Genomic DNA, 25,144 nt, shown 5'->3' on the forward strand with positions numbered 1-25,144 from the left:
TTTCTCCAAAAGCACTGTTTTTATTATCCTACAAATTATTATAGGTTGTATTTTCATGTCTGATTTGACCCACATGTTACGTAGTAGTGTGTTTAATCCCCCAAAATATTGAAATTGGCTAGTTATACTTCCGTTATACATTTTTAGTTTAATTCTAATTTGGACTGAGAGCATACTTTGTGCTATTTCCACTCTTTTACATTGTTAAGGTGTATTTTATGGTCCAGTATGTAATTACCCTTGTTGGATGTTCCATGTGAATTTGATAAGAATAAGTATTCTGCTTTGTTGGATGAAGTGCTGTGTAAATGCCAATTAGGTCAATTTGACTGATAGTTTAGTTTACTTCAACTGATAGCTATTTAGTTCAACCATATCCCTGCTTCTTACACTATTGGCATAATTTATTTCTCAGCAATTGCCACAATGAGCAATTGATAACATTTGTCTACAAGGAAACAAAATTTTTCAATTAAGAAAGGAAAATATGTTTTTAAAAATAACCCCTGAGAAAACACCAGTTCCAGACAGTAATCAGGGGTCTTTCACATCTACTAAGCTTTCAAGATTATGTTCAGAACATGAAGGATTTTTATTTTATTTATTTTTCAAAAATATATTCATTTATTTTGAGAGTGTGAGGGAGGGGCAGAAAGAGAGAAAGAGAAAGAGAGAATCCCAAACAGGCTCTGTACCATCAACATGGAGCCTGAGGCAGGGCCTAAACTCACAAACTGTGAGAATACAAAAGCTGGACTCTTAACTGACTGAGCCACCAGGCACCCCAAAAGATTTTTAACTGTAACTATTCTCTACTCATTTTCTGAAGATGGAGTAACTCCATTTCCAAGATCCGAAAATGATAGAACAAATAAAAATCATAGATGATTATAAATGCAAAAATTCGTTTAAAAAAATCCCTACTAACTAGTGGAATACTGTATGATAAGGTTTTCCAGATATGCACTTTACATCTATAAAGCTATAATAATTTAGACCTGGCATATGGGCATCAAAATAGAAATATATTAATGTAAAATAATTTTAAGAGTTCAGAAACAGAACACATCAGTTCTAACATCAGTTATGAAACAGTTCATTCTTTCTGTACTTAGTTGAAGTGCCTTAATCCATAGTGTATACATATATGGTATATTGTTAATACAATATATGCATATAGTTCATATGTAATATTTTGTGCCATATATTTTATGCACATATATGTATATATATTTGCATTTATAATTTTTACATTAGAGTATATTCAACAAGCAAAGTGTAAATGTCTTTAATCTAAAAATAGATATTAGCAATATCTGAGGAAACCTAAGTATCCCAGAGATGCCTGGATTAAGTCGGTCAGTTAAGCATCCAACTCTTGTGTTTTGGCTCAGGTCATAATCTTAGGGTTCATGAGACTGAGCCTTGAGTCTGGCTCTGTGCTGACAGCAGGGAGCCTGCTTGGGGTTCTGTCTCTCTGACCCTCCCCCACTAGTACACACACACTTTCTCTCTTTCGAAATAAATCAACAAGATGTAAAAAAAAAAAAAACCCAAAAACCCAAGTATCCCACTTATAAAAAAATGAAAAAGGATAATAGGCAACTTAAAGAAGAAGAGATTCAAATGCCAGTAGATATTTTTTTTTTAAATATTTTTATTTATTTCTAGGAGAGATTGAGAGACAGCGTGAGCAGGGGAGGGTCAGAGAGAGAGAGAGTCACAGACTCTGAAACAGGCTCTAGGCTCTGAGCTGGCAGTCAGCACAGAGCCCGACGCGGGGCTCGAACCCACAAACCGCGAGATCATGACCTAAGCGAAAGTCAGACGCTTAACCGACTAAGCCACCCAGGCGCCCCACCAGTAGATATTTTTAAAAGTCCAAGTTAGGTGGCAATACAAGAAACACAAGTTAAAACAATTAGACATGATACCTATTTTCTAACCAATGTGTCAGATTTGTTCAAAAAGGACAGTAGCCGGTGTTGTTTTAGTTTGAGGTGGAGAAAAGCAAAAAAAAAAAAAAAAAAAAAAAAAATTGAATGCCTGTGTCCCACCAAAATTCACATGTTGGAACCTAATGCCCAACCTCCTAAAGTTAGGAGGTGAGGCCTTCAGGAGGTGATTAGGTTATGAGGGTAGAGCCCCCGTGAATGAGTGGGATTAGTGCCCTTAGAAAAGAGGCCTGGCAGAGCTCCCTTGTTCCGTCTGCCATGTGAGGGTATACTGAGATGTCTGCAACCTGGAAGAAGGCCCTCACCTGACAATTGCTAGCACACTGATCTTGAACTCCCAGCCTCCAGAACTGTGAGAAATGAATGCTTGTTTTTTCTAAGGCACCTGCTCTGTGGTATTTTTACAGCAGCCTGAATGGACCAAGACAGCCAGAAAATGTCAAAGTCCTATATATTTACCCCCAAATTTTAAAATGTGAACATTCATGTTCTTACTAATGCTTATTTATGTTTGCTTTATACATTTACTATTTTAAGCAAAAAAAGAAAAAATTTAAAAAGCTTACCAGTTTGGCTTGTCCTTCCAACTAGGAGGAAGTGAGCAGTTTTTTGTGTAGAAGTGTTGAGTATTATTTTCTTTGTGAAGGCTCCAAAGACTACTTGTCAGTGTCTCATCATATTTGTAAGGGGCCACCATACCTGCAGATAGCGGACCACTCGGCAAACAAGATCGGGTGCCATAAAGTCTCCAGTGAATCGCCAAATGATATCTGTCAAGATGTTAACCAGTCCTGTGAAAGAGTCTAACAAAAACACACAAGTGGTTCATTTTAGTCTCTTTCAAGTTTCCAGCCCAGCCTTGCCACAACAGAAATGAATTCCTGGGGAGATTTTTTTTCCTTCTGATTTATCAGGTGGCCATTAAGGAAAAGTAAGGCAAGGCAAGAGTTCACTGACTTTTATTATTGGAGTTTGTTACTACTCAGATGTAGCCACCTTGGAAAGATTTTGGTCATGACTAAAATGATATTTGTAACCATACAGTTGACCTTTTAAGTCACAGAACAGGAGTTTTAAGGGTGGGTTAGGTCTGTACCAAAACTAGGACTGTATGAGAATCAATAAGGGCAAAACTGAGAGAAGGAAAATATTTATCTTTAAGAAGTCCCTCAAAATCCCCCTTCTTGTATCCATTGCTTTATAATGTGGACCTCTTGTTACCTCCCTACCATCAATGACAGCATTCCTCTTTCACCCCAGGTTTCTTTTCTTTCTTCTCCTTTCTGCTTTTAGCATCTATCCCTGGAAAAAGTCTAGTGCATGATCTATCAATTTCATTACCTTAGTTGGTTAAACTATAGAGGAACTGAGGCCAAGATTTGAGAGCAAAGTCAGAGACTTTAGGCTCCTGTGGTTATCTTTACTCACCCCTCTACTTCGATTGAAAGTTGTGCAGATCTCTACGCCAGAAATGGTAAAATATATTATATGTCTAGAAGCTCTCTCTCACCCTTCCATGACATATCATTAATTGATCATGTGATCCAGAATCTTCTCAAAACAGAGCTGTAGGGATTCTCTACTAACTGATGGATAGGGCTGGGACTTAAAACAGAATAAGTAAGAATTCACTGACTTAGAGTCACTTTCTTGGAACATGGGATATAATAATCTGTCAAAGACCCAAGTGGCAAGGCAAACTCATTGCCAGAATAGCTTTTAGAAGTCTGGAGAAAGTGTTGGTCTTTCCTAGGCAAAAGGGGAATGCATGAGTTGCCCTGGCAGACAGTAGGGAAAAAAAGAACAAAAATGCCAAGTAAAGTGTGCATGTTATAATGTATGTATTATGTAAAGCCAGAAGACCCACTAGAGAATTATATTCCATGGAAGGACTCAGAAGACCCCCCACTCATCAAAAATGTACTGGTGAGGGGCACCTGGGTGGCTCAGTCAGTTAAGCGGCAGACTTTAGCCTAGGTCATGATCTCGCTGTTCCTGGGTTCAAGCCCCACATCGGGCTCTGTGCTGACAGCTCAGAGCCTGGAGCCTGTTTCAGATTCTATGCCTCCCTCTCTCTCTCCCTCTCTCCCTCCCTTGCTCATGCTCTGTCTCTCTCTCTAAAAATAAATAAATAAATAAAAATGTGCTGGTGAGGGGCGCCTGGGTGGCTTAGTTGGTTAAGCGTCCGACTTTCGCTTAGGTCATGATCTCACGGTTCGTGGGTTTGAGCCCCGCATCGGGCTCTGTGTTGACAGCTCGGAGCCTGGAGCCTGTTTCAGATTCTATGCCTCCCTCTCTCTCTCCCTCTCTCCCTCCCTTGCTCATGCTCTGTCTCTCTCTCTAAAAATAAATAAATAAATAAAAATGTGCTGGTGAGAAGAGGACCTGCATGACAAAGAAACTTCCAACTATAAGCCAGGGTGGGCAGTAAGAGAGGTGGTCATAGAGCCAGGCCTTGTAATACTATGGTAAGGATGCACTGTAACAATTCTCCTAGCCCTTCCCCAAAGGGACCTACAGTCCTTTATTTGCGTGACTGTACCTGGGGGAAAGAAGAATACACAGACATTTTGAGGACTATGAGGCACAGGGTCTGTGTTGACATGATACCTAGAAAGCTAAAGTGTCATTTGGCTCAACTATAAGAGTGGAATCTTTGGGGCCAGGTAACAAATAGAATCCTAGTTGAAACGGAATGGTTCACTAGATGTGCAGACCTTCCATTGTTCATTTCCCCATTCCCTGAGTGCTTAATTCATACTGATATACTTAGCATTTGGAATAACTCCATATGTGCTTCCTCATAATAGTGGCAGACAGCAAGACTGCTCATTGGACAACACGATGGATTACCCCTTATCATGGCCAATCTAGCTCCTGATGTATTTGAATGTCTTTGAATTACCAACAACGGAGATCAACACTGAGCCCTAATATGACACTGTTTCTTAACAAGACCAACCGGCTCCTTTGTGACAAACTGACTACACTGGATCCTTCAATATTGCAAGGACCAGCTGTCCATCTTCCCAGTATATACCCATTCTGCGTATGAGCTTGTTTTCCCTGACCTCTGAGTTGTAGTCAACGCCATTCACCAATCGCTAGAGGATTTCTGACTGCCCAACTAGAATGGAATCCCACATAACACAGTATCTGATCAGGAGACCCACTTCACTGTGAAGGGAAGAGAGGCTTGAACCACTGATCATAGAATCCTCTGTTTGTGTCACGTAGTGCACCACCCAGCAGCAGCTGTTTTCTTGGAGCACCGAGATGCACTACTAAAGGCACAGGTAAAGTGCCTGCTCAGTGGCAATACTCTGAAAGGGTGGAATTCCGTCCTTGAAATGCTGCATATGCATTAAATCAGAGCTCCCTTTATGGTGCTGTGTCACTAATCGGAGATATACATATGTCTGAGAACCAAGGGGTAGAAGTGGTAATGGCCACACTACATATCACTCTCGGTGAACACCCGGGAGGCACTCTGTGTCCCTCTCTGCACTGCAGGTTGGAAGTCCTTGTCCCAAAAGAAAGTGTAAACCTGCCAGGGGTCATAGCAAGGGTCCCCTTGAACTAAAAGTGATGGCTGCCACAAAGACACTTTGGACTCCTTTGTCCAGGGGCTAGCAGTCAAGAAGGGGAGTCACCATGGTGGCCAGAGTAATTGACTGTGATCAACAGACGGAGGCAGAGCTATGTTTATACAGTGAGGAAAGAGAAGATATGGGTAGAACACACGTAATCTGCTCTTCATTTTATGATCGGCTACAGATAATTAGTGACTGGGGCTAAGCATATGCAGCGGGCTCTCAATGTAAAGTTGTGCAGATTATTGAGGCTCTAGAGTGCTCTGCCCTGCTGGGGTGGGAGGGTGGGGGGGGGGGCGNAAGTGTCAACTCTGTCCTGCATGGCATATGAACGGTTCCTTCTACTAAATTGTTCAGATCAAAATTCGAGTCCTGCCTTTGTTGAGAAACATTTCCAGGCTTTATGGGAGAGAATCTGTGGTTTCTGCGCATTTCTGTTCAGACAGAAGAGTGGGCAGAACCTCACTCAGAAGTGAAGGGTGTGCATTTGGTGGAGTTCAGGCTCTTGGAAAGCTGAACAGCCAAACTGCAAAAGAAACTCCCATTTTGGAGCTGGCCACTCATGATTCCATTTCCAATGGTTTATTTTTGTTACTGTGTTTCTGTTAAAGAGGAGTAAGAAAAACTGAAAATGGCACTGTCAGTTGGTTAGTTATGTCTGTGCACGCTGGAGAATGAGGACAGAAGGGAGGCGAGCATCCCAAGCAGAGCATGGCATGGAGTAGGTGCTCAGAACATATTTGTCAAATAAATTGTCACTATGGTTTGGAAAAGGCATTTATGGCTTTTTAAAAATTAAACTTGGGCATCTGGGTGGCTCAGTTGGTTAAACATTCAACTCTTGATTTCAGCTCAGGTCCTCGTCTCATGGTTGGTGAGTTTGAGCCCCACATGGGGCTCTGCACTGACGGCATGGAGCCTGCTTGGGATTCTCTCTCTCCATCTCTCTCTCTACCCGTCCCCTGCTCACACTCTTCCTCTCCCTCTCTCAAAATAAATAAATAAACATTTAAAAAAATAAATACAAAATTAAATTTTAATTTGAAATAATTAAAGACTCACAAGAAGTTGCAAAAATAGCACAGAGAGTTTTCTCGTCCCCATCACCCAGCTTCCCCGATGGTGACTTCTTACATAACTCAAGTCGGCTTCATTGTTCAAAGGAGGATAATTACTTTTAACCCAGGTCTCTGTACAACATGGAGCATGATCCTAATGAATGTTACTAAGCAGTCATTATATCCTTGTCAATATTTTAAGTATTTGAAGTATCTTAAGATTTTTTAATATAACAAAAAACTATAAATTCCCCATTTTATAGATAGGCAAACTAAGTGTGATTAAAATGTTTTTCTTTTTTTAATGTTTTATTTATTTTTGAGAGAGAGCATGAGCAGGAGATGGTCAGAGAGAGAGGGAGACACAGAATCTGAAGACAGGCTCCTGGCTCTGAGCTAGCTGGCAGCACAGAGCCTGATGGGGGGCTCAAACCCACAAACCGTGACATCATGACCTGAGCTGAAGTCAGATGCCTAACCGACTGAGCCACCCAGGTGCCCCTGATTAAAATGTTTTCTAAGATTGTATAACAAGTTAGATGTAAAGTCAGGCTTGTAACACAGACTGGATGTCAGTGTCCAGTCTTCACCACACTACCTGTGTTTTTTTCCTCTCCTCTCCTCTCCTCTCCTCTCCTCTCCTCTCCTCTCNCTTCCATTTCCTTTCCATTCTATCCCTTCTTAATTCTTGTTCTATCTGTTCTCTTTTATTCCCTAGAACAATATATAGGCACAATTCTTCCTCCCATCCCTTCATTGTCTGCCCTGGCTGCCGTGATTTTTCTCTTGGCTTCCTCTATTTATAGGGTCACTCCACCCATAGAATTTGCTTCTATGCCTTTAGAGAACTGTGATGGCAAATCTTCCTTTTCAGGATCTGCACTGTAAACAGGAGAAAGGCTAAGCCACTAACTTAGCATAAGGAATTTCCACTGTTTGGTCTTGCCTACCTCTTGCTAAGTAACCATGTGGCATCTTTATTTTGAACACTACAGTGATCACACATTCATGTTTTCTGACATGTATTCTTTCTTCTTGAAGTTACCTTGCTCTGTTTATCAGTCTGTTGAATTCTTATTTACCTTTCAATATCTAGCTGACATGTCCTTTTTTGCAGGAGCTTCCTTTGACCATTCACAAGGTAGGGTCTGCCACATAAAATATTTGGCCCTCCAAGTCTTCTGCCTGTCTGTCTTTTCCTTTTTGTTTCTCTGTAGGTGACAATTAATGCATTGACAAGCACATGGGAACTACAACAAAAATGTCAAAGATTAGAGAAATCAGAGAAGTTCTGAGAAGGTCAGATTTGAGCAGTTATCTTGAGAGTTGTGGGTTATGACCCGATCAATAGAAATCTCATGAAGGGTTTCCTGGCAGGAAGGGACTGGATGAATGAGTGGAATGGACATTGGAGTTCCTTGGGCATTCTCTTTTGGTTTACTTATTCTTTAATTAAAGAATAATGAGGAAAATTCCTAAGCTTACAGTTCTCTGAATCGAAGTGATACATCAACAATTATAAGTACCCCCAGTAAAATTTCCTTTTCCCTCTGGAGCTCAGTCCCAAATGAGTCCATATCTAGGAGTAGACTATCAGTGGAGTCTGGGCTACAGCATTTGTTGCTATTAAGCAAATACTGCTGGATCTGATCAGTAAAAAGCTATTTAGTTACCTAAGTAATTGAATACATTGCAAATAAACCTTTCTTAAATGGCAATTAATAGGACCTTGGGAACAAAGGGTACACTTTAAAGTCTAAATCACTTCCAGGCTATTACTCCTGCTTCTTGAAATTTCTTCAGTGAGAGATCTTAGGAAACTGGAATACTCAGAAAAGCCAAAACAGACTCATTGCAGGCGTTACTGTTCCTTTGATGGCTTCTTGCAAATATGAGTGTGGATTTCCAGTTGGAGCATGGCTATAGGTGGACTGGGAAGAAATCAAGAATGAGGGGATGCCTGAACTGAACTCTAAAGGGTCAGTAAGAATGGGTCACATGGAGAGGGGGTGAAGGACACTGATTCTAGGCAAGGATGACACCATGAACAAAGTTGTGGCGAGAAAAAGTGAGGTAAGAGACTCCGTGGCTTGTGTATATGAAACAACATCAGTGTGTAGTTGCTGAAGTCTGAAGTAGGAGCTTCCAAGTGACAAGAAATGGGGCTGCGGAGACAAGAGGTGGACCGTTTAGGGTCTCCGATGCCAGTTAAAGGAGCTTTCGCTTTTCCCCGTGTACTGTGAGAGCAATTGAATGTTGATGTGTTCAAACACCTGTTTCAAATAGATTTCTTTAGTTACTATTGGGGGATCAATTTGGGAGGTCTAATGCTGGATTTTACACTATACTTGTTAGGGAAATGTGCCAAAGTTCAGGGAAGAGAGAAGTAGCACCTGGGGTATGTCAAATAGGAATTGAGATATAGAGAAAGATGCAGATTTGAGGCATACTTTTTAAGGTGAAATTAGGAGGACTTGGGGACTGAGTGATAGATGTTATACACGTGAGGCAGAGGGAGGAGTCTACACTGTATTATGGGTCCTGGCTTGGGGGTTCGTGGGAGATGGCGGTGCCTCTTGAGAATGCAGGAGAACAAGCTCATTATATTTGGGTTGTTCCCAGTTTTTGGCAATTCCAAATAAAGCTGATCTGAATATCCATGTATAAGATTTTGTGTGAACGTAAGTTTTCATTTCCCTAGGGTAAATACCCAGGAGTGAGATCGTTGGAAAATTTGCATTTTCCTAATGGTTAACGACGTTATGGTCATTTGCAGCCCCTATGCCTCAAACCCCTCTTTGAGTGTTGGCTTATGGTGGGAGCTGGGGTGTGGAGGGTTCTAATAACCCATTTTCTACCTTCATCTGCATCTGCATCCCTGTAACACTGCTGCTCCTTGGTGCTCAGTGCTTGCTAAGCTGGAGACTGGAGCCCGTTACTTTGTTCCAGCTCAGCCTCTTATATCCATCTGTGCATCTGGGCCATGGGGTTGGGACCTTCTCAACACTCCAATTCCTTCTCCACCATGACTGTTGAACTTCGGCCTTATATCTGTGATGCGTCTTGTGTGGGAGAGTTTTATGCCCTTTCCCTAGCGGTAGGTGACTTCCAATGGAATTGGTATAGTATCCAGGGCCAGCCATTTTATGCCCCCATCCCCAAGAGATGAGGGCTTTCTTTATTTGTTTCTGTGACACTATTTGGTCACGCAGTGGCCTAAGGTTTTTGTTGAGAGGTAACTGGACAAGAGAGCATGATTTCATATCTTTCCTGAAGGCATAAATGAAACCTTCATGTATCCCTGCACAGACTCTGTAACAACTCCTTAATTTTGCCATTGTAGAGTGGATGCAGACCTAGACAGTCCTTTAACTGAACAAACATGGCTGTGTCCCAATAATGACTTTATTTATAAAAATAAACTGCAGGTTGAACTTGGTCTGAGAGCTACAGTTTGCCCACCCCTGGTCTACAGAATAAACTACAAATGGTCCTATTGTGCTTTTGGAGCCTTCCTGCCTACCTTTTAGGTCTGATCTTTTCTCGTCCAATTATAAATTCATACCATAAGGGAAACCCTTTCAACCAGCAGTTCTACTGAGAGCTGGTTAATTGATCAAACATTGGTTAAAAAAAGGAAGTACACACACAACCCCATCTTAAAGCATTTTTTATATAAAACATTAATGTGCATGTATTTATCCATTTCTTTAATGTAGGGCCAAGAGTTTTATTTGATCTTATGCATCCTCTTTCTTTTGTGTGCAGAAAATACATCCATAATGCATCTTTTATGATTTCCAGTTTTGTTTTCTTTAAATTGGAAAACTTGAGATACAGGAAAACAGTTTGAGGCAGAATCTCACTGTAAAGATTTTTATAATCCTTTTTCATTCGTTTATAGGTACATTCTCTGGGCTTAATTCTATTGCTTCTTTTAGTGACTCAGGAAAAAAAAGAAAAAAAAATTAGGTGTATCCAACCTAATTTTCACAGAAACAACTCTTTCATGTTATTTATGTTCATGATATAATTTTAATAATGAATATAACTGGCATAAACTGGTTTGGGAACAGACCCTTGTGACTCCCATAACTCAAGTAGTGGGAGCAGAAATGGACAGCTTCTTAGGGACTATACTGCTAGTCATGGGTGCTAGTTAGTCAGGGCGTGTGAAGGGTGGAGAACATTGGCTAACCCAGTAAGGCATGGAGAAGATTCAGCCATCAGACCTTCTATGGGAACCCCTTACTTTCCCTTGAATATTCCTGGCCACCCACTCTGCCAGCCCCTTTCTTCCTGTTTCTCCCTTCACTTGGGAGGTTCTTTATGAACTTCAGCCTAAAGGACATCTTAACTCTTCTAGGTTTAGTTCAAGGTTACTGCCTCTATGAAGCCGTTTCTAACTAGTGGGATTGGCTGATTACCTTGTCTGGGCCTCTCTCTAGCTTACTATTGAAGTACCTATAACACATTAGCACATTAAGTTTTTGTATTTCTCTCTAATTCTGTTATGAGAGGATAAAAAAAAATGTTTAATATGCTGTCATGTCTCCAGACCCTAACATTTTCTTATTGCGTGGTAAGAGCGTGGTAACTTTCTGGTAAATGAATGGCGACATTAGCACTGCTGTTGCTTGATTGGTTGTCTCAGCAGATGTGGTTTCACAGAGCAGACTGAGCCCATTAACTGTCTCCTTTAGAGTAGATTAAGGTAATGATTTTGGAGTCAAGATGCTGGAAAGAGGAATGTGATTGGAAATTTTGATCCCCAAGCAGAATTCTAAAAGAGCTCTCTAGATTCTGGTATCTCTGCTAGATGGTAAGCTCCTGATGAGCAGTGGCTGTGCCTCACTCATGTTTATAGCCTCATCCTTTTTCAGAGTGTCTTGTGAGATACTCAGTGCTCGCCAGATAACGGAGGAAATGGCTGAGTGAAGACTTGCAAAGTTCTTGAAAATGCAAGACCACTGGTATGGGATTCACCTGCAGAGAGAACGAGTTGAAGCACCATTTCTTAGATTCTTCTTGCTCTCAGCTGATGTTCATATTTCCCCATACAGAACAGGACTACAGGAATAATGAACTCTTAGCAAGCCGAGTAACTTTTTCTTGGCAAATGAGTAGCACACGAGCATTTGTCACACTGGATAAGAGGACTACTGAACACAATTTTAACAATGACTTTGACATTTCTGACAATGTAAGAGTCTTTTAGTTTCAGCTATGGGGTTATGGATGAGAGATGCCTTGGTTTTCCCGGAGGACACTGTGTGTGGCAATGTCAACAGCGAATCTCCAAGGTACACAATGCTTCCAGCTCAACTCAACGTCTTTAGTGTTGTTGCTTGTTTTGTTTTTAAAACAAGGGAGGTGGTAATTGTTTGCTTGTGGTTGCACATGAAAACGTTATTGATATTGCTAAGAGGCCTTCTCTCTCTCTTTTAAACAACCAAGGACTCTCTAAATGGAACAAGATTTGAAGACGTTATGTGAAAATTTGTTTATTGATGGAATGTGCATTGCCCAACTTGATGTCTGGTACTTAACTGCCAATTAAAATTCTTTCTCAAAAAGGTAAGTTTTTGTGTTTCTGAGTTTTAGATTCATTTTATAATACTAATATGGTCCTGGCACTGTGCCCTTCACCAAGATTAAGTACGGGCTGAGCTTAATGGCCCAAACTGTCAACTCCCCAGCTCTTTATTAATCCTGGGAAAGTGGCTCGCACCTCAGTCATTACTGCTCAATTAGGTAAATAACCATCACATCCATTCTCATTAGATCACTCTCTTCACAGAAAGCTGTTCTCGAGATTTTCAGTTAGTCTTAATAAGTCATAAATGTCACTGCTGCCTCTCTTTTTCATTGGTCCACTAAACAAATAAAGATCATGTGTCTAATTAAAGGAATTCAAGTCTTCCTAAAACCTATTCTCTGCTTCCGTTGTGTGCAAAGGCAAGAATCTCAATACATGAGGCCAACTGGCCAGTGTGGGTCATTGGTCATTGCTGGGTGGTGAAGAACTCTTCTACTCATACATATAAACATCAGGTTCAGCAACAGTATATGTTTCCTCGAAGTGAGGAAAAATAAGGCATGGAGTCACTGCCATTTCTCCTCCTCACTCCACTTTAAGGGGGGAACTTCTTGAGGCACAGCAGTACATCATCATCATTGCACAACTTGAGGATCAAACTGACTCTGGGTATAAAGTAAGACATGGACAACTCAGAGTTTGTTTTCCTAGTAATAATGGTCTTCCATCCATCCCATCAATGGTCTTTCATTTTTAAAAATCCAAGAGAAGGAGAGGGGTTCCGTTTGCAGTTATCCAAGAGAAGAATTCTTTTAATGTGCCTTTTTCTTTGTAGTTCTGGCCCAGAGGCAGCTGAATTGCAGCAGGTTGGCACTAAAGTAGTAAATTGTAACAAGAAATATTTGGTTCTCACTTCATCCTCCAGACTTATACACAAGGAGATGATGCAGACATGGAAGACAGGCTGCTCAGATCCCTCTTGAAGAAAAAGTGCAAGGAGTATGGTTTGCTGTCCTCCTCCAGCTGTTAGATTCTCAGCTCCTAGTTGAGACCACGCTACTAGAGGTACAAGCTCTGCCAATGACGGGGCAAGGGGTGAGTTGAAAGGTCTAGTCATTTCTATCGAGCATGGGAGTTCTACAGTAAGCAGGCAGAAGCTGTAAGGTTGTCATCATATTCTAATGGGTCTCTTATAATCTTTCTTCTTCTCTTTTCTTTTCATAGATGTTATATGTCCTCCAATTTTTGCATGCTTAATTCTGTTCCAGCATCTGTCTCCCAAAGAACTCAACATGCAACAGGAGGTAGGGCAGGAAGAGACACACGACCATTCATTGTCTAGAGATCATCTTTAAAGGCTGCCTCTGCATAATCTAAGATCTTAGTCCCTAACCGAATCCTGAGCTCCTACCCAATTTTCTAGAAGATAGTGTTCTGAAAAACTTGATAAATAGGAGGCTCAGGCTTTGTTTAAACTTGATCTACAGTAAAGATCATCTATGTTATTTTCTACAACGCATGCTCGTTAATTTATGCTAGTTAATTTAATACATTTGGCATCCACTATGAAAACACTGATTAAATTAATGGATTGGCTCACAAGGTGAATACAACCCAAGCCAATACTTGGGAGAATAGAACACAAAGAAATACTAGTTGTGATGAAGGTTCAGAGATAGAACCATTGCTTATTGACAAAGATGCTATTTAAAGGAGCAATTCTTTGTTGAGCTAGACTGTGCTGTGCGTTGCAGAAAATGTGGCGTCCCTGGATTGTGTGATAATTCTAAATGCCCCAGGACTGCCTCCAGTAGAGAATGGCTTATGAGGCAAACTGAGGTGTTCAAAGTCAGAGTTATCTAAAAGAGTCTGAGCTAGTAACTGCATAATATATTAGGGCAGAAAGGAGTTGTCTGCCTTGAGTGGGGAGTGGAGCCAAAGCTTAGAGGAGGAGACAGAAGATAGGAGCCAGCATGCAGAGGAAGGGAGCAGAACCTAATTGCAGGATCAGAAGAAAGCTGGATGATTTGGGCCATGGTTGGGTCACTAGAATAGCAGAGTGAGATGAAGCAATGCCCAGCCTAGTGGGTGATTGATTAAGGCAGAAAAAGGGATTGGGAATAAGAGAGTTGGCTGGGCTTCAGAGCAAGTACTCAGACACTGGCCACCCTATTTCCTTGGAGAAAGCTTGTTTGTTCCAGTGTGTCTTATAAGGCCTTGGCCTCATCTTTCTAGGTGACACTCACCTTTCCCAAAAAACAGTCCTCTGGGTCTGGGTGGAGGGTGGAGACAAATTTTTGGCTGACCGCATTTGTGCCAGGCATTGCACAAGGCATTTAACATACATTAGTTTAGGGGCGCCGGGGTGGCCCAGTCAGTTAAGTGCCAGACTTCAGCTCAGGTCATGATCTCATGATTTGTGGTTTCGAGCCCCAGCATCAGGCTCTGTGCTGACAGCTCAGGGCCTGGAGCCTGCTTTGGATTCTGTGTCTCCCTGTCTGTCTGTCACTCCCTCACTCACATTCTGTCTTTCCTTTCCTCTATTTTTTTAAATACACATTAAAAAAAATTTAACATACATTAGTTTACTCAACGCAGTGTTTGTATGAGTGTATATGAGCCAAACTCTCTACTGTACACATAAATAGAATCAGTGACCTTTGAGAGTCTGCATTCACATTTGGGTTCAGTGAAATTTGGAGTGTACATTGGACTTTTGTAGATTTTTAACTGAATAAAATAATTCTAATTAGATAAAATGATGAGTTTAAGGTGTAGACACTCGGAAAAATCACAGAATCTTAGAGAAGCTGAAACACTGCCACTGAACATACAGACTTCTGCCTGTGATAAGGGCTAACCTCCGTCAATGGTGGAGGCCATGTCAGGCATAATTTACACATAATCTCTTTCCATTCCCACAACTGTCCAAAGGAAGGCAACAAGGTAATTTCTGTATCTGTGGTCATCATGAGGATTAAATCCAGTAAAGTGCATGAAGCACATGTCTGGTCACAAAGGAGGCCTTGGATGCATGGTCCCTGCTCTGCTCACTTCCCCAAGAGAGACATGAAGCAATAAAAATTTAAGTAACGTTTTGAAAGCCACACAAATGATAAGCACCGGAGCCAGGACTCCCACCCAGGTACTTAGACCCTGCCAGTTGTTTTCACAGAGCTTTCAAACTGAGAATGGTTTTTAAAAATGTTTTAATAATTGAACAACATTACAAGGGTGAAAACAGTTTGTGGCACATGAAAATGATATGAAATTCAGATTGCAGTATCCACAAGGTTATTGGAACGCAGCCATGCCCATTTGCTCACATATTGTCCATGGCTGCTTTCCTGCTGCACCAGCGGGCTCAGTGACTGCGACAGAGATCATCTGGCCCCCAAAGCCTAAAATGTTTAGATAAAGCTGGCCGACCCTTACTGCAGACCTTAGACCCCCTGATCTTTCTGTTATGCCCAAGTGCCGGTGGATCCAGATTGCTTGTGACTTTGCCAAATTTTCCAGCGTTCTTGGGGGAATTTTTCAAATTGCCAGGCAGGTTGCACTGAAGGGCTCCCTGCTGGCTTACATAGGAGAGTTTCGAAGGTACCAGATGGGAACAGATTCCTTTCTTTCATCTCAACAAAAATTCAATCTCATTCTCTTTCATGTTCATAGGATTTGATTAATGAGGACACAAAGAGGGAGAGAGAACAATCCTTGCTCTTGCAGTGGGCCAGGCTGCCAGTTGGAACTCCTGCATTTGAGTCCCTCCTCCCCTCGTGTGAGGGGTCCAGAGCCCCCAGCCCCGCCCAGCGGAGGCTGCGGACAGACATGGAGGCTGACAGCACAAGCTCTAGAGGCAGGGAGCTGCTTTGTTTTGGCTTCTCCACTTGCTGGCGCTATGATTTGGGGCAAATCATCTAACCTCTGTCAGTGTCAGTTTCCCCAGATCTAAAATGGGAGTAATCAAAACATCCATAGCTCAGGCAATTTGTAGGATTAAATGAGAAAATACATGGAAAGAGTTCTTTGTTTGTTTTGCAAAGAGTTGGCTGAGTGAGCATTCAGTAAATACGAACCATTATTGGTATTTTTTTCCCTGCCTCCTTGTCAGCAGGGAAGAAGCTAATTTTCTGATCCCAACGAAAATGCCAATGAGTAACACCAGCACACAATACACAAATCAAGCAGTACAAATAATAAAAATAAATGTTTCACAGTGTTCAAGGCAGCACTGTTCATAATAGCTTTAAACTGGAAATTACCCAAATGGCCATCACCAGTAGAATGGAGAAATAAATTGTGCTATATTCATACAGTGGAGCCATTCAATAAAGAGTGTGAAGGGTCTACAATATGTGCAACAATGTTGACAAATCTCTTGAACAGAATGCTGTGCTAAAGGAGCCACACATAAAATGCATGCCTACTGTAAGGCTCTATCTGAAGAGTACAGTAAGGGGACGTTCCCCTCTGCTTCTGGGATTACCCTTGCTGGAGGTGAGGGGTGGAGACTAGAAGTTGGCTGAAGGAGATGGGGTGGGGGGAGGGAGGGAATCGGCGGTGCTTTGTTTCTTGATTTGGGTACTGGTTACATAGGTCTATTCAGTTTGTGAACTTTCATTAAACTGACATTGGTAATGCGTACACAGGATTAGACTTCATATTTCAATATAAAGAATAAAAAATAAAAATGAGAAAGGCAACTTCAACCTACTCTTGACTTCTATTCACTCAGCTCCTTCCTTAGAAGCAGTAACTGTTACGTGGAACAGAATCTCCAGAGCTAGTCACTGAATGTACCAGAACGTGTCTCCATGGGTAGATTGTGCCTGCCTCTCTCTCTCTCTCTCTTCCTTCCTTCCTTCCTTCCTTCCTTCCTTCCATCTTTAGATTTCCTAAGAGCAAGTTTTTGTGTTATTTTATAATATCTTTATTCTTAGAGCAGTTCTAGGGTCATGGCAAAATTGAGCAGAAGTACAATGAGTTCCCATATACCCCCTTCCCTCACATACCCACAGCCTCCTCCATTATGAACATCAACCACTAAAGTGGTGCATTTGTTACAAGTAAGGAAAATACTGCCCCATCATAAGCACCCAAAGCCAGCAGTTTACATTAGGGTTTTCTCTTGGTGGTGTACATCTTATGAGTTTGGCCCAATATATATATATATAAAATGTAATCATCATTATAGATAGTATTGTATAGAGTACATTCCCTGCCTTAAAAATCCAGCCTGAAAGCAAGTTTTGATATGCCTAGCCCTATGTTGACCATCTGTTACAAAGACAGACCTCAGGGGAAGGGAATAAGAGCAGAGGGGTTGGGAAGGAGCTCGGAGGCTGGGTAACCCTCCTGGACCTGGCAAGATTTCTGCAAATGGTTGTTGAACTATCAAAGCGAATTTAAGGGCTTCAACATGGCTGGGCCTTCTTCTTCATGTTGGGTTGTTGTCGCCTCTTACCTTCTTCGTGTTTCAAATTCTAGAAATCCCTTTGGGCAGTTCTGTTCGCAAGCCTATTCTTGATGAGCACTAAGCCCAATCTGTGATTCCAGATATCATCCATCTTCTCTGTGGAACCATTTCCCTCGTTCTGAAACTGTGATGGTGTCAGACAATGGGAAGGGATATTTGAAATCAGTACCACCATGAAATCCCTGGGAAGGCGTCCTTGCATTTCTGGACTTTTTATTCTGTCTCACCCTCCCTGCTGGTGACTTTCTCTTGCACTTTTGGCAGCATGAACAGCTCCAAATGTTAGTCACCCCTTAAAACATACTGCAAGAGTCACCTCTGCATGGAGTTCCCGCCATGTGCCCCTGGAAGGAGGACTTTGACTTGCACCATTTCATCTCCTTTAAGTTCTCCTTTAAGTGATCATCAGTCTGCAAGTACTGATTGCTGTCCACTAGGCATCACATACCATACCATGTGCTAGGCGTCCCCCAAGGAAGAAAACTCCATCCCTGTCCTCAACTTGCTCACATTCCGGTGTCAAAGGGAGACATGTAAAATAATGTAACGCGTTTTTGCATGATATCTGTACAAAGGATGGGGTGACAGATCAGCTCTGCTAGGGTAGGAACTCAGAGGACAAGGTAGGCTTCACGGAGGTGCCCCTGGAGCTTTGTATCTCAAAGACCAAGCAGTGGTTTGCTAGACACAGCAAGAGAGCAGCATGTGCGAAGGCACAGAAGTATGAAGCACCCACTGCCATTCATCGCTTAGGGTGTCATTTCATTTACTAGTCTTTCCAACTGGACTGTGACAGACTCATGGATAAGACTCATAATAGCTTTCTTTATTCCCCTAGTCAAGCTCTAGACACTAAAATTAGTTAGAAACAAAAGATTAAGGGCAAACACAGGAAGAGTCTTCTTAAAAGATCTAACTAAGGGCCTGAATTTTCCATATTCAGCAAGTCTCCATTTTTAGTGTGCGGACTTCTCATCAGACTCGGAATATAAAGGAAACCTTCTAAAGAGATGAAACGGAACTTCAACTGGAGCCGTTTTTATAATCAGGGTCAAACTGTGATTAGCAGCTTGTCACCACTCTACTTTCCGCTTCATTCTACATCCCACGCCTGGGTCCCCAGGGCTTGCCTCTCTGGTTCTCAGGAGGATATGAATTATTTTGAGTATAATTGGGCCTGGCCTGTGACACAGTCACTATCTGAATCCACTGTTTGCCACTTAATTGCTCTGCGACCTTGAACAACTTCCTTAGACATCTTGGATCTTTGTGGCTACCTTATAAAATTGAGATAAGTATACATACTTACTTTGTCAAGATTAAATGTCATAAGTGTTTGGAACATAACAATAACGTAAGTGTTTCCTTCCTTTCTTCTCCTTACTTCCCTTTCTCTCCCCTTGCCTCTTTCCTTAGCAGGATTGGGAGGACATTTTGGGAAGAGAGAGCCTAGGAGTCAGACGATGAAAGAGATTTGGAGGAGCTGATGGACACTTTGGGAGAGGTAAACGGACTCGTAGAGAGGAATTTTAAGACACTTTTCTGGGTGTCTTGCAACTTATCCCCACGGATAAATGCCATTGCATCAGAGAGGTTTCCTTAAGACTGAAGTTGGACGTTTCTTTGGAGCACGGCATCAGGCTGAGACTGGCCACAAGGGGGCGGAGCTTTGTTGGGGTTGCACACAGTGCAGGGGACGGATGGGACATTATTTACCTAGAAGAAGTTTCAAGGTCACACTCTTGACCTTAATGCGTGCCTGTCACGCATTCCTTTAAGGGCTGTCACCTGGGAAAAACATTCGACTTGAGCCTAATACGTGGCTGGCTAAGAGCCTTTTCTCAGTAATATCTTGGAGTTTTGCAGTAGCTTATCCCCATTATTAGAGGGGATTATGTGAAAAGCCTCTGTCCATTTGACAAGGATTCAGGCACAGTGGGGAGATGGATGCAACGACCCAAGCTGTATCTCCCGGACCTGTGTCTCTGATTCCATAATGACTCACGAGGACTCTTCTCTATGTCACCCACCCACCCTACGCCCACGCAAGAAAGTCCCAACACCCCAGCTACTCTTCTTCCCCACTCTGGCCCCCACTTCAGCCCACCAAAACCAAAGGGCTCCCCGTTGTGAACAAATCTAACTGACAGCTAATTCTCCAGGGCTAATGGTTGAAGCCACTTATGCTCTCCACGGTACTTTCATTTTAATGGGGGCGTCAAACCTTGGCCCAGGAGGGACTCTTTAATGGAGGGATTCCAGGCAGTATGGAATGCAGACAGGAACAGAATGGGCTGGCAGCTTGCCCAAGGTCACACAGCACGGTGGGGGCAGAGCTGTAAATAAAGCCCAGCTACCTCACACTGCTGCCTCATCCTGAGGCTGCCTCTTTTGGTCATACCGGGCACTTCCAGCCCTATTCTTGAACTGTGTTACTGACTGTGCCCCGGGCCTGAGCGTGAAGAATGTGATGTGAGAACCAAACAGTCCTCCCCCACTGCCAGAACCCAGCATGAAGAATAGGAGTGAGGAGGAGGCTTGATCAATAGATATTATGCAAATGCTTAGAGCAATAACATTCCCTTCCATTACCAAGCTAACAGTCCCAATAAAGAGCGTGCCTGGATTCTGACAGTTTTATTTTTCCTGGTTTGTCAGACGGAAACCAGGGCCTGACTGATGCCCACATGAAAGCATAAAAGGTACCTGACTGGCAGAGGCCCGATTCTTTTTTCTCTGAATTAGAGGCCCTTGCACCATGAGCCTGCAACAGCCCAGCTCTCTGCACATCAATTATGTTCTCTGGCTGAGGGCCTTGCTGAGTAGTAAACATGCCCAGAGCCACGATGAGCCTCATTTGTGATGCAGCCCCCATAAGAAGGGATGCAGCCAGGCCTCGGTACCCACATGCCTTCCCTCCTTCCCCTCTCCACCTCCTCCCACCTGTCACCGCAACTGAGGCATCCTGGGATCCGAGTATTTGTTACACTTCTGTTTGTAGTGTACAAGAAGAATAACATTCTTCATCTCCTAAACCTGAAATTAATTGCTAGTGTGAACTCCTACTCTGCTGGATGTCGAAAACTTAATTGCAGTCAATTAAGTGTTTACTCTGCCCTGTCTCTGCAGTCCTCTTTAAGTTCTAGAACATTTCTGCAGTATTAAGTCATGTATGTGTGGGAGGGGGGATGGGTTGGGGGAGTCTGCGTGCGTGCATAGTGTCTGGTCCTAGGTGTCTTACCTTATACTTGCTGATATCTACTAAGTCCTCAATCCCATCTTGCTTTAGGTTGTCAGCAGATAAAAGTGACACCTGCCTTGTTCCAATCCCACGATCCCTTTAGGCCACCGGCTCTCCCTTCTCTTGCTCGCTCAGAATACATTCCTCTGTCCCTGCACCGGGATACAGGGTGGTCCTGCAGACTGCATGTGGCTATTTAAGGCTCTCTGCCTACACACCCACACAGACATTTCTTCTCACTTTCAGTGCTTGGTTGTGGGGGTGGAGGGCCCAGTGCCTCACTGGCTCCCTGGACTACGTCTGAAGAAAGTGGGTCACAGATCCCTTTGCTCTTGAATCTCTCTGACTCGTGGTCCCCCTCCCAGAGCCCCCTAATATTTGCCCCGGAGTGGCTCACAGCTCACGGACTCCTGCTCAGCAATGCCCTGATGTCCTGGCTCTTGATTCCTGTACGTGCTTCCTCGTCCTTTCCCATTGCTGGATCCAGGTAGTCTAGCTTTTCAGCTTTTCTTCCAAATCACTTGAAATGCAAAAGCCAAGAAGTAGACTATTTTGTTTTCATGTTCCTTTAATAAACCTTCGTTATGGCAGTAAAAGCCTCATGATACAGTTGTCCAAATGGAGGATTATGTAGTGATAGAAATGCTAAAGAGGAGAGGGGGAAGAACACATCGGTTGAGGAGCAGAAACATCATACGGTTACATTCAATTTTTTAAAGACTTGCTTGCAGTCATTCTCAAATAGAGTTCCAGAGAAAATTAAGCCCTAAGGAACATGATTGGAGTTTTCATTTTCTCAGTGTTCCCGAGGTGGATACCTTCCTAAAGTTGCTCAAGGCAATTCCTCAGGGTAATCCTGGATGCACAGGAGAAAAACAATTCACTAAAGCAATGAATGCTTTGGGAAAGCAATTCTTAAAGTGTGATCTGAGGGCCCCTAAGGGTCCCTGAGTCCTCGGCCTATCAGGTCAAAACAAAATGATCTTCATAATAATACTAAGACTTTATTTGACTTTTTTACTCTGTTTAGTCTCTCACGACTGTCCTATGGCCTTTGGAAAATTCCTCTGTGCAAACATAAACATCTGTGCACACTCAGAAAACAGGTGTACAGAAGTTTCCTATATCGGAAATTATCAACTAAACAATATTATATAACCATTAAAACTGTGTTAAAATAAAGCAGGGGGTTATAAATTTGATAAGATTAAAAGGCAACTCTAACAGAGCAGATATAATAAAAGAAGAACAAAATAGAACTTTTAGAAATGAAGAGAAATTATGTAATAATTAAAATTGAAATCTCAGTAAACATGCTGAATAGAAGACTGGCAGATGAATAGAGAACTGTAGGCTTGAAGATAGGGCTGAAGAAATCACCCTGAAGTCAATAGAGACAGGGAGGCAGATCAAAGAGGAGTTAAAACATGCAGGGAATAGAATGAGAAAGTCCAACGCCAATCTCATTGGAGTTCCAGAAGATGATAAAGAGAAAGGAAAAGAGGCATTATTCAAAGAGACAGTGGCTATGAATTTTCTGTAACTGAAGGGCACCAGTCTTCAGATACAGGGAAACTGACAAAGTCTGGGTTTGAAATATCTCACACCATTTTCAGACAGCATTGCAGATTTAGGATGAGGGAATCATGTATGTTGTCCTGAATCACAAACCATGGAGTGTCTATTATGAACAGAAGACCTAGGGGATCGGGGTTTCTTAATGGAACTCCCAGAGTTTCTAACACAAAAGAGTCATGAGGAGACTTATATCTGAGTCCAAGACCAACACTAGGAAGAAAACCTGGCCACAAACGTTCACTTTGGTGATCCCACCAACATTTGTTAAAGCCTTGCCAGGTTCCAGGAGAATCACCCAGTCTCAGGACTCCTTCCTGCCTCCTCTGCTCTCCCTATCTTCTCACCTAAAGTCTACTACCTTTGTGGCAGGCAGTCAAGGTGCCCACAAGACTAGGCACATGAATACTTGCTCTACGAAAGAAGAAAAAGGAAGCACCTAAACAGAAAAACACAAAATGTGTGTTTTTAAAGTTTTATTTACTTAAGTAATCTCTACACACAACTTGGGGCTCGAATTCACAATCCTTTTTTTTAATGTTATATTTATTTCTGTGAGAGAGAGAGAGAGAGAGAGAGACAGCATGAACAGGGGAGGGTCAGAGAGAGAGGGAGACACAGACTCTGAAGCAGCTCCAGGCTCTGAGCTGGCTGTCAGCACAGAGCCTAACACGGGGCTTGAACCCACGAACCATGAGATCATGATCTGAGCCAAAGTCGGATGCTTAACTGACTGAGCCACCCAGGTACCCCTCACACTCACAATCCTGAGATCAAGAGTTGCATGCTCTTCTGACTGAGGCAGCCATGCACCCCCCAAAACACAAAATGTTTTTTAAAAAAGAATACATCAGAGAAAGAGTAACTAAAACAAAGATGCTATGACTACATCAATACAAGATAAAATCTTAAAAGCTAACAACTTTACCGAAGATAAAGAGACTTACTGAATATTGATTAAAAGTTTAATTCATTGGGAAGATGTAGGAATTCTAAACCTGTTAGAATAAATGAAGTAAAAAATAATAGAACGATAGGGAGAACTAGACAAATCTACCAACACACCTGCAGATTTTAGCAACTTCTTTTAGTTATTTATAGATCAAGTAGATTTAAAAAATCACTAAGAATAGAAAAGATTTGAATTATACAATAAACAAGCTTGACCTGATATAAATATATAAGTAATGTCCCTCAAATCTAGAGAACACATATTTTCAAAGACACATAGCACATTATAAAACTGTTATGCATTAGACCATGTGTCATTTCATCCCATTTCAATATATCCAAAACATACAAGACATTAAGCTAACAATCACAAGGATGCAACTAGAGAAACCTGGTACAGTTGAAAATTAAAAAACATACTTCTAAATAACAATTTGCCCAACAAGAAATCATAATAAAAATCATAGATTAATTAATCATGAGATAGAAATGAAAACAGTATTTGTCAGAACTTCTGAGAGGAAGTTCAAGCATCTTTGAGAAATACTTTTAATCTCTAAGTGCCTGTACTAGAAAAGAAGAAAGTATGAAAGTAAATTATCTAAGTAACTTAGGAAGCTAGAAAAAAATTTCAGTGGTATTACTGAAAATGGCAGAGCAAGGAACTCCCTGGTTCTGTCATTTCAGAAACTAATAAGCAAGCAGAAACTCTCAGAATCCACTTTCAAAGAACTTTGAAATATAGTAAAAAACTTAACAACAACCAGGGGAAAGACTAAGAATGTGCTGCATTGTGATAAGAGAGAGCTACAGCATTTCACACCACCTGCTTCCCATACCCTAGTCCCCAGATCAGCAATGGCCAAAAGGACACTGCATTCCTGCTGCAGGTTGCTAAGGCCACAGGAAGCAATACAAATCTCATTCTCAAAGAGCTGTGGTTGTATGTTTTGACTTGTCTGGCAGCTCCCTCTAAGCACAGGAACAAGAAAGGTATAAACAAAAAACAAATAGCAAAATAGCAGAAGTAAGACTTCCCTTGTCAGTAATTACTCTAGACGTAAGTGGATTAAACTGTCTAATCAAAAGGTAGAGAAGTGATAAAAATCATTATCCAGCTATATGCTGTTTAAAAGACACTTTAGATTCAAAGACACAAATAAAATGAAAGTAAAAGAATGGGGGAAAATCCATGCAAATAGTAACCAAAAGAGAACTGGTGTAGTATCACTAGTCATTGACTCAACAAATATTTATTAAATGGCCCACTTTGTGCCAGACACTCTTCTAAATATAGTGAATAAAATAGATAAAAATCTTCCTCTAAAGAAGCTTACACTCCAGTGGCCATTACTGGATATATTTGAAGGTTGAGACAACTGAATTTCCTGATAGACTAGAAATTGAGTGTGAAAGGAAGAGTCAATATATCTCTGAGGTTTTTGTTCTGAGTAGCTCTAAGAATGGCATTGCCATCAACTGAAACGGTGCCACATTTGCTAGATCTCACGCTTTCTAGGAACCACATTTTCTAGATTCTTCTTCCCCATGTTGTTTCAGGTTATAGTTTTTCAATGAGAAATTTGAGAGCCCAAAGAGGAGAGACCATTCTGTCAGGAGGCCATAGAAACCATATGCATAGGCAGCTGCAAGTCTGACAGTGGCTTCTCAAGCTTTTGGAAGAGGCTGTTTTGCTTCTGCAGTTGAGACAGTTGATGGGAGCTCTGCCATAGAACTTGAGAACTGCTGCAGTACT

The 25,144-nt window shown here is 41.9% G+C and overlaps 1 protein-coding gene across 2 annotated transcripts in view; it reads right to left on the bottom strand.

The window, feature by feature from the left end:
- NPSR1 (neuropeptide S receptor 1) overlaps window positions 1-25,144 on the bottom strand; it is a 147,447-nt gene that overhangs the window by 47,022 nt on the left and 75,281 nt on the right. Inside the window, exon 3 of one of the 2 annotated variants that reach the window (XM_077775392.1) lies at window positions 2,655-2,758. The exons of the other annotated variant lie outside the window; for it this stretch is intronic. Within the exon in view, the coding sequence (XP_077631518.1) occupies window positions 2,655-2,758 (104 nt within the window). The remainder of the gene's footprint in view (window positions 1-2,654; window positions 2,759-25,144) is intronic. 2 annotated transcript variants of the gene reach the window in all.

Source organism: Crocuta crocuta, unplaced genomic scaffold (assembly GCF_008692635.1).
Source record: "Crocuta crocuta isolate KB4526 unplaced genomic scaffold, BGI_CrCroc_1.0 scaffold197, whole genome shotgun sequence".
Classification (NCBI taxonomy): domain Eukaryota; kingdom Metazoa; phylum Chordata; class Mammalia; order Carnivora; family Hyaenidae; genus Crocuta; species Crocuta crocuta.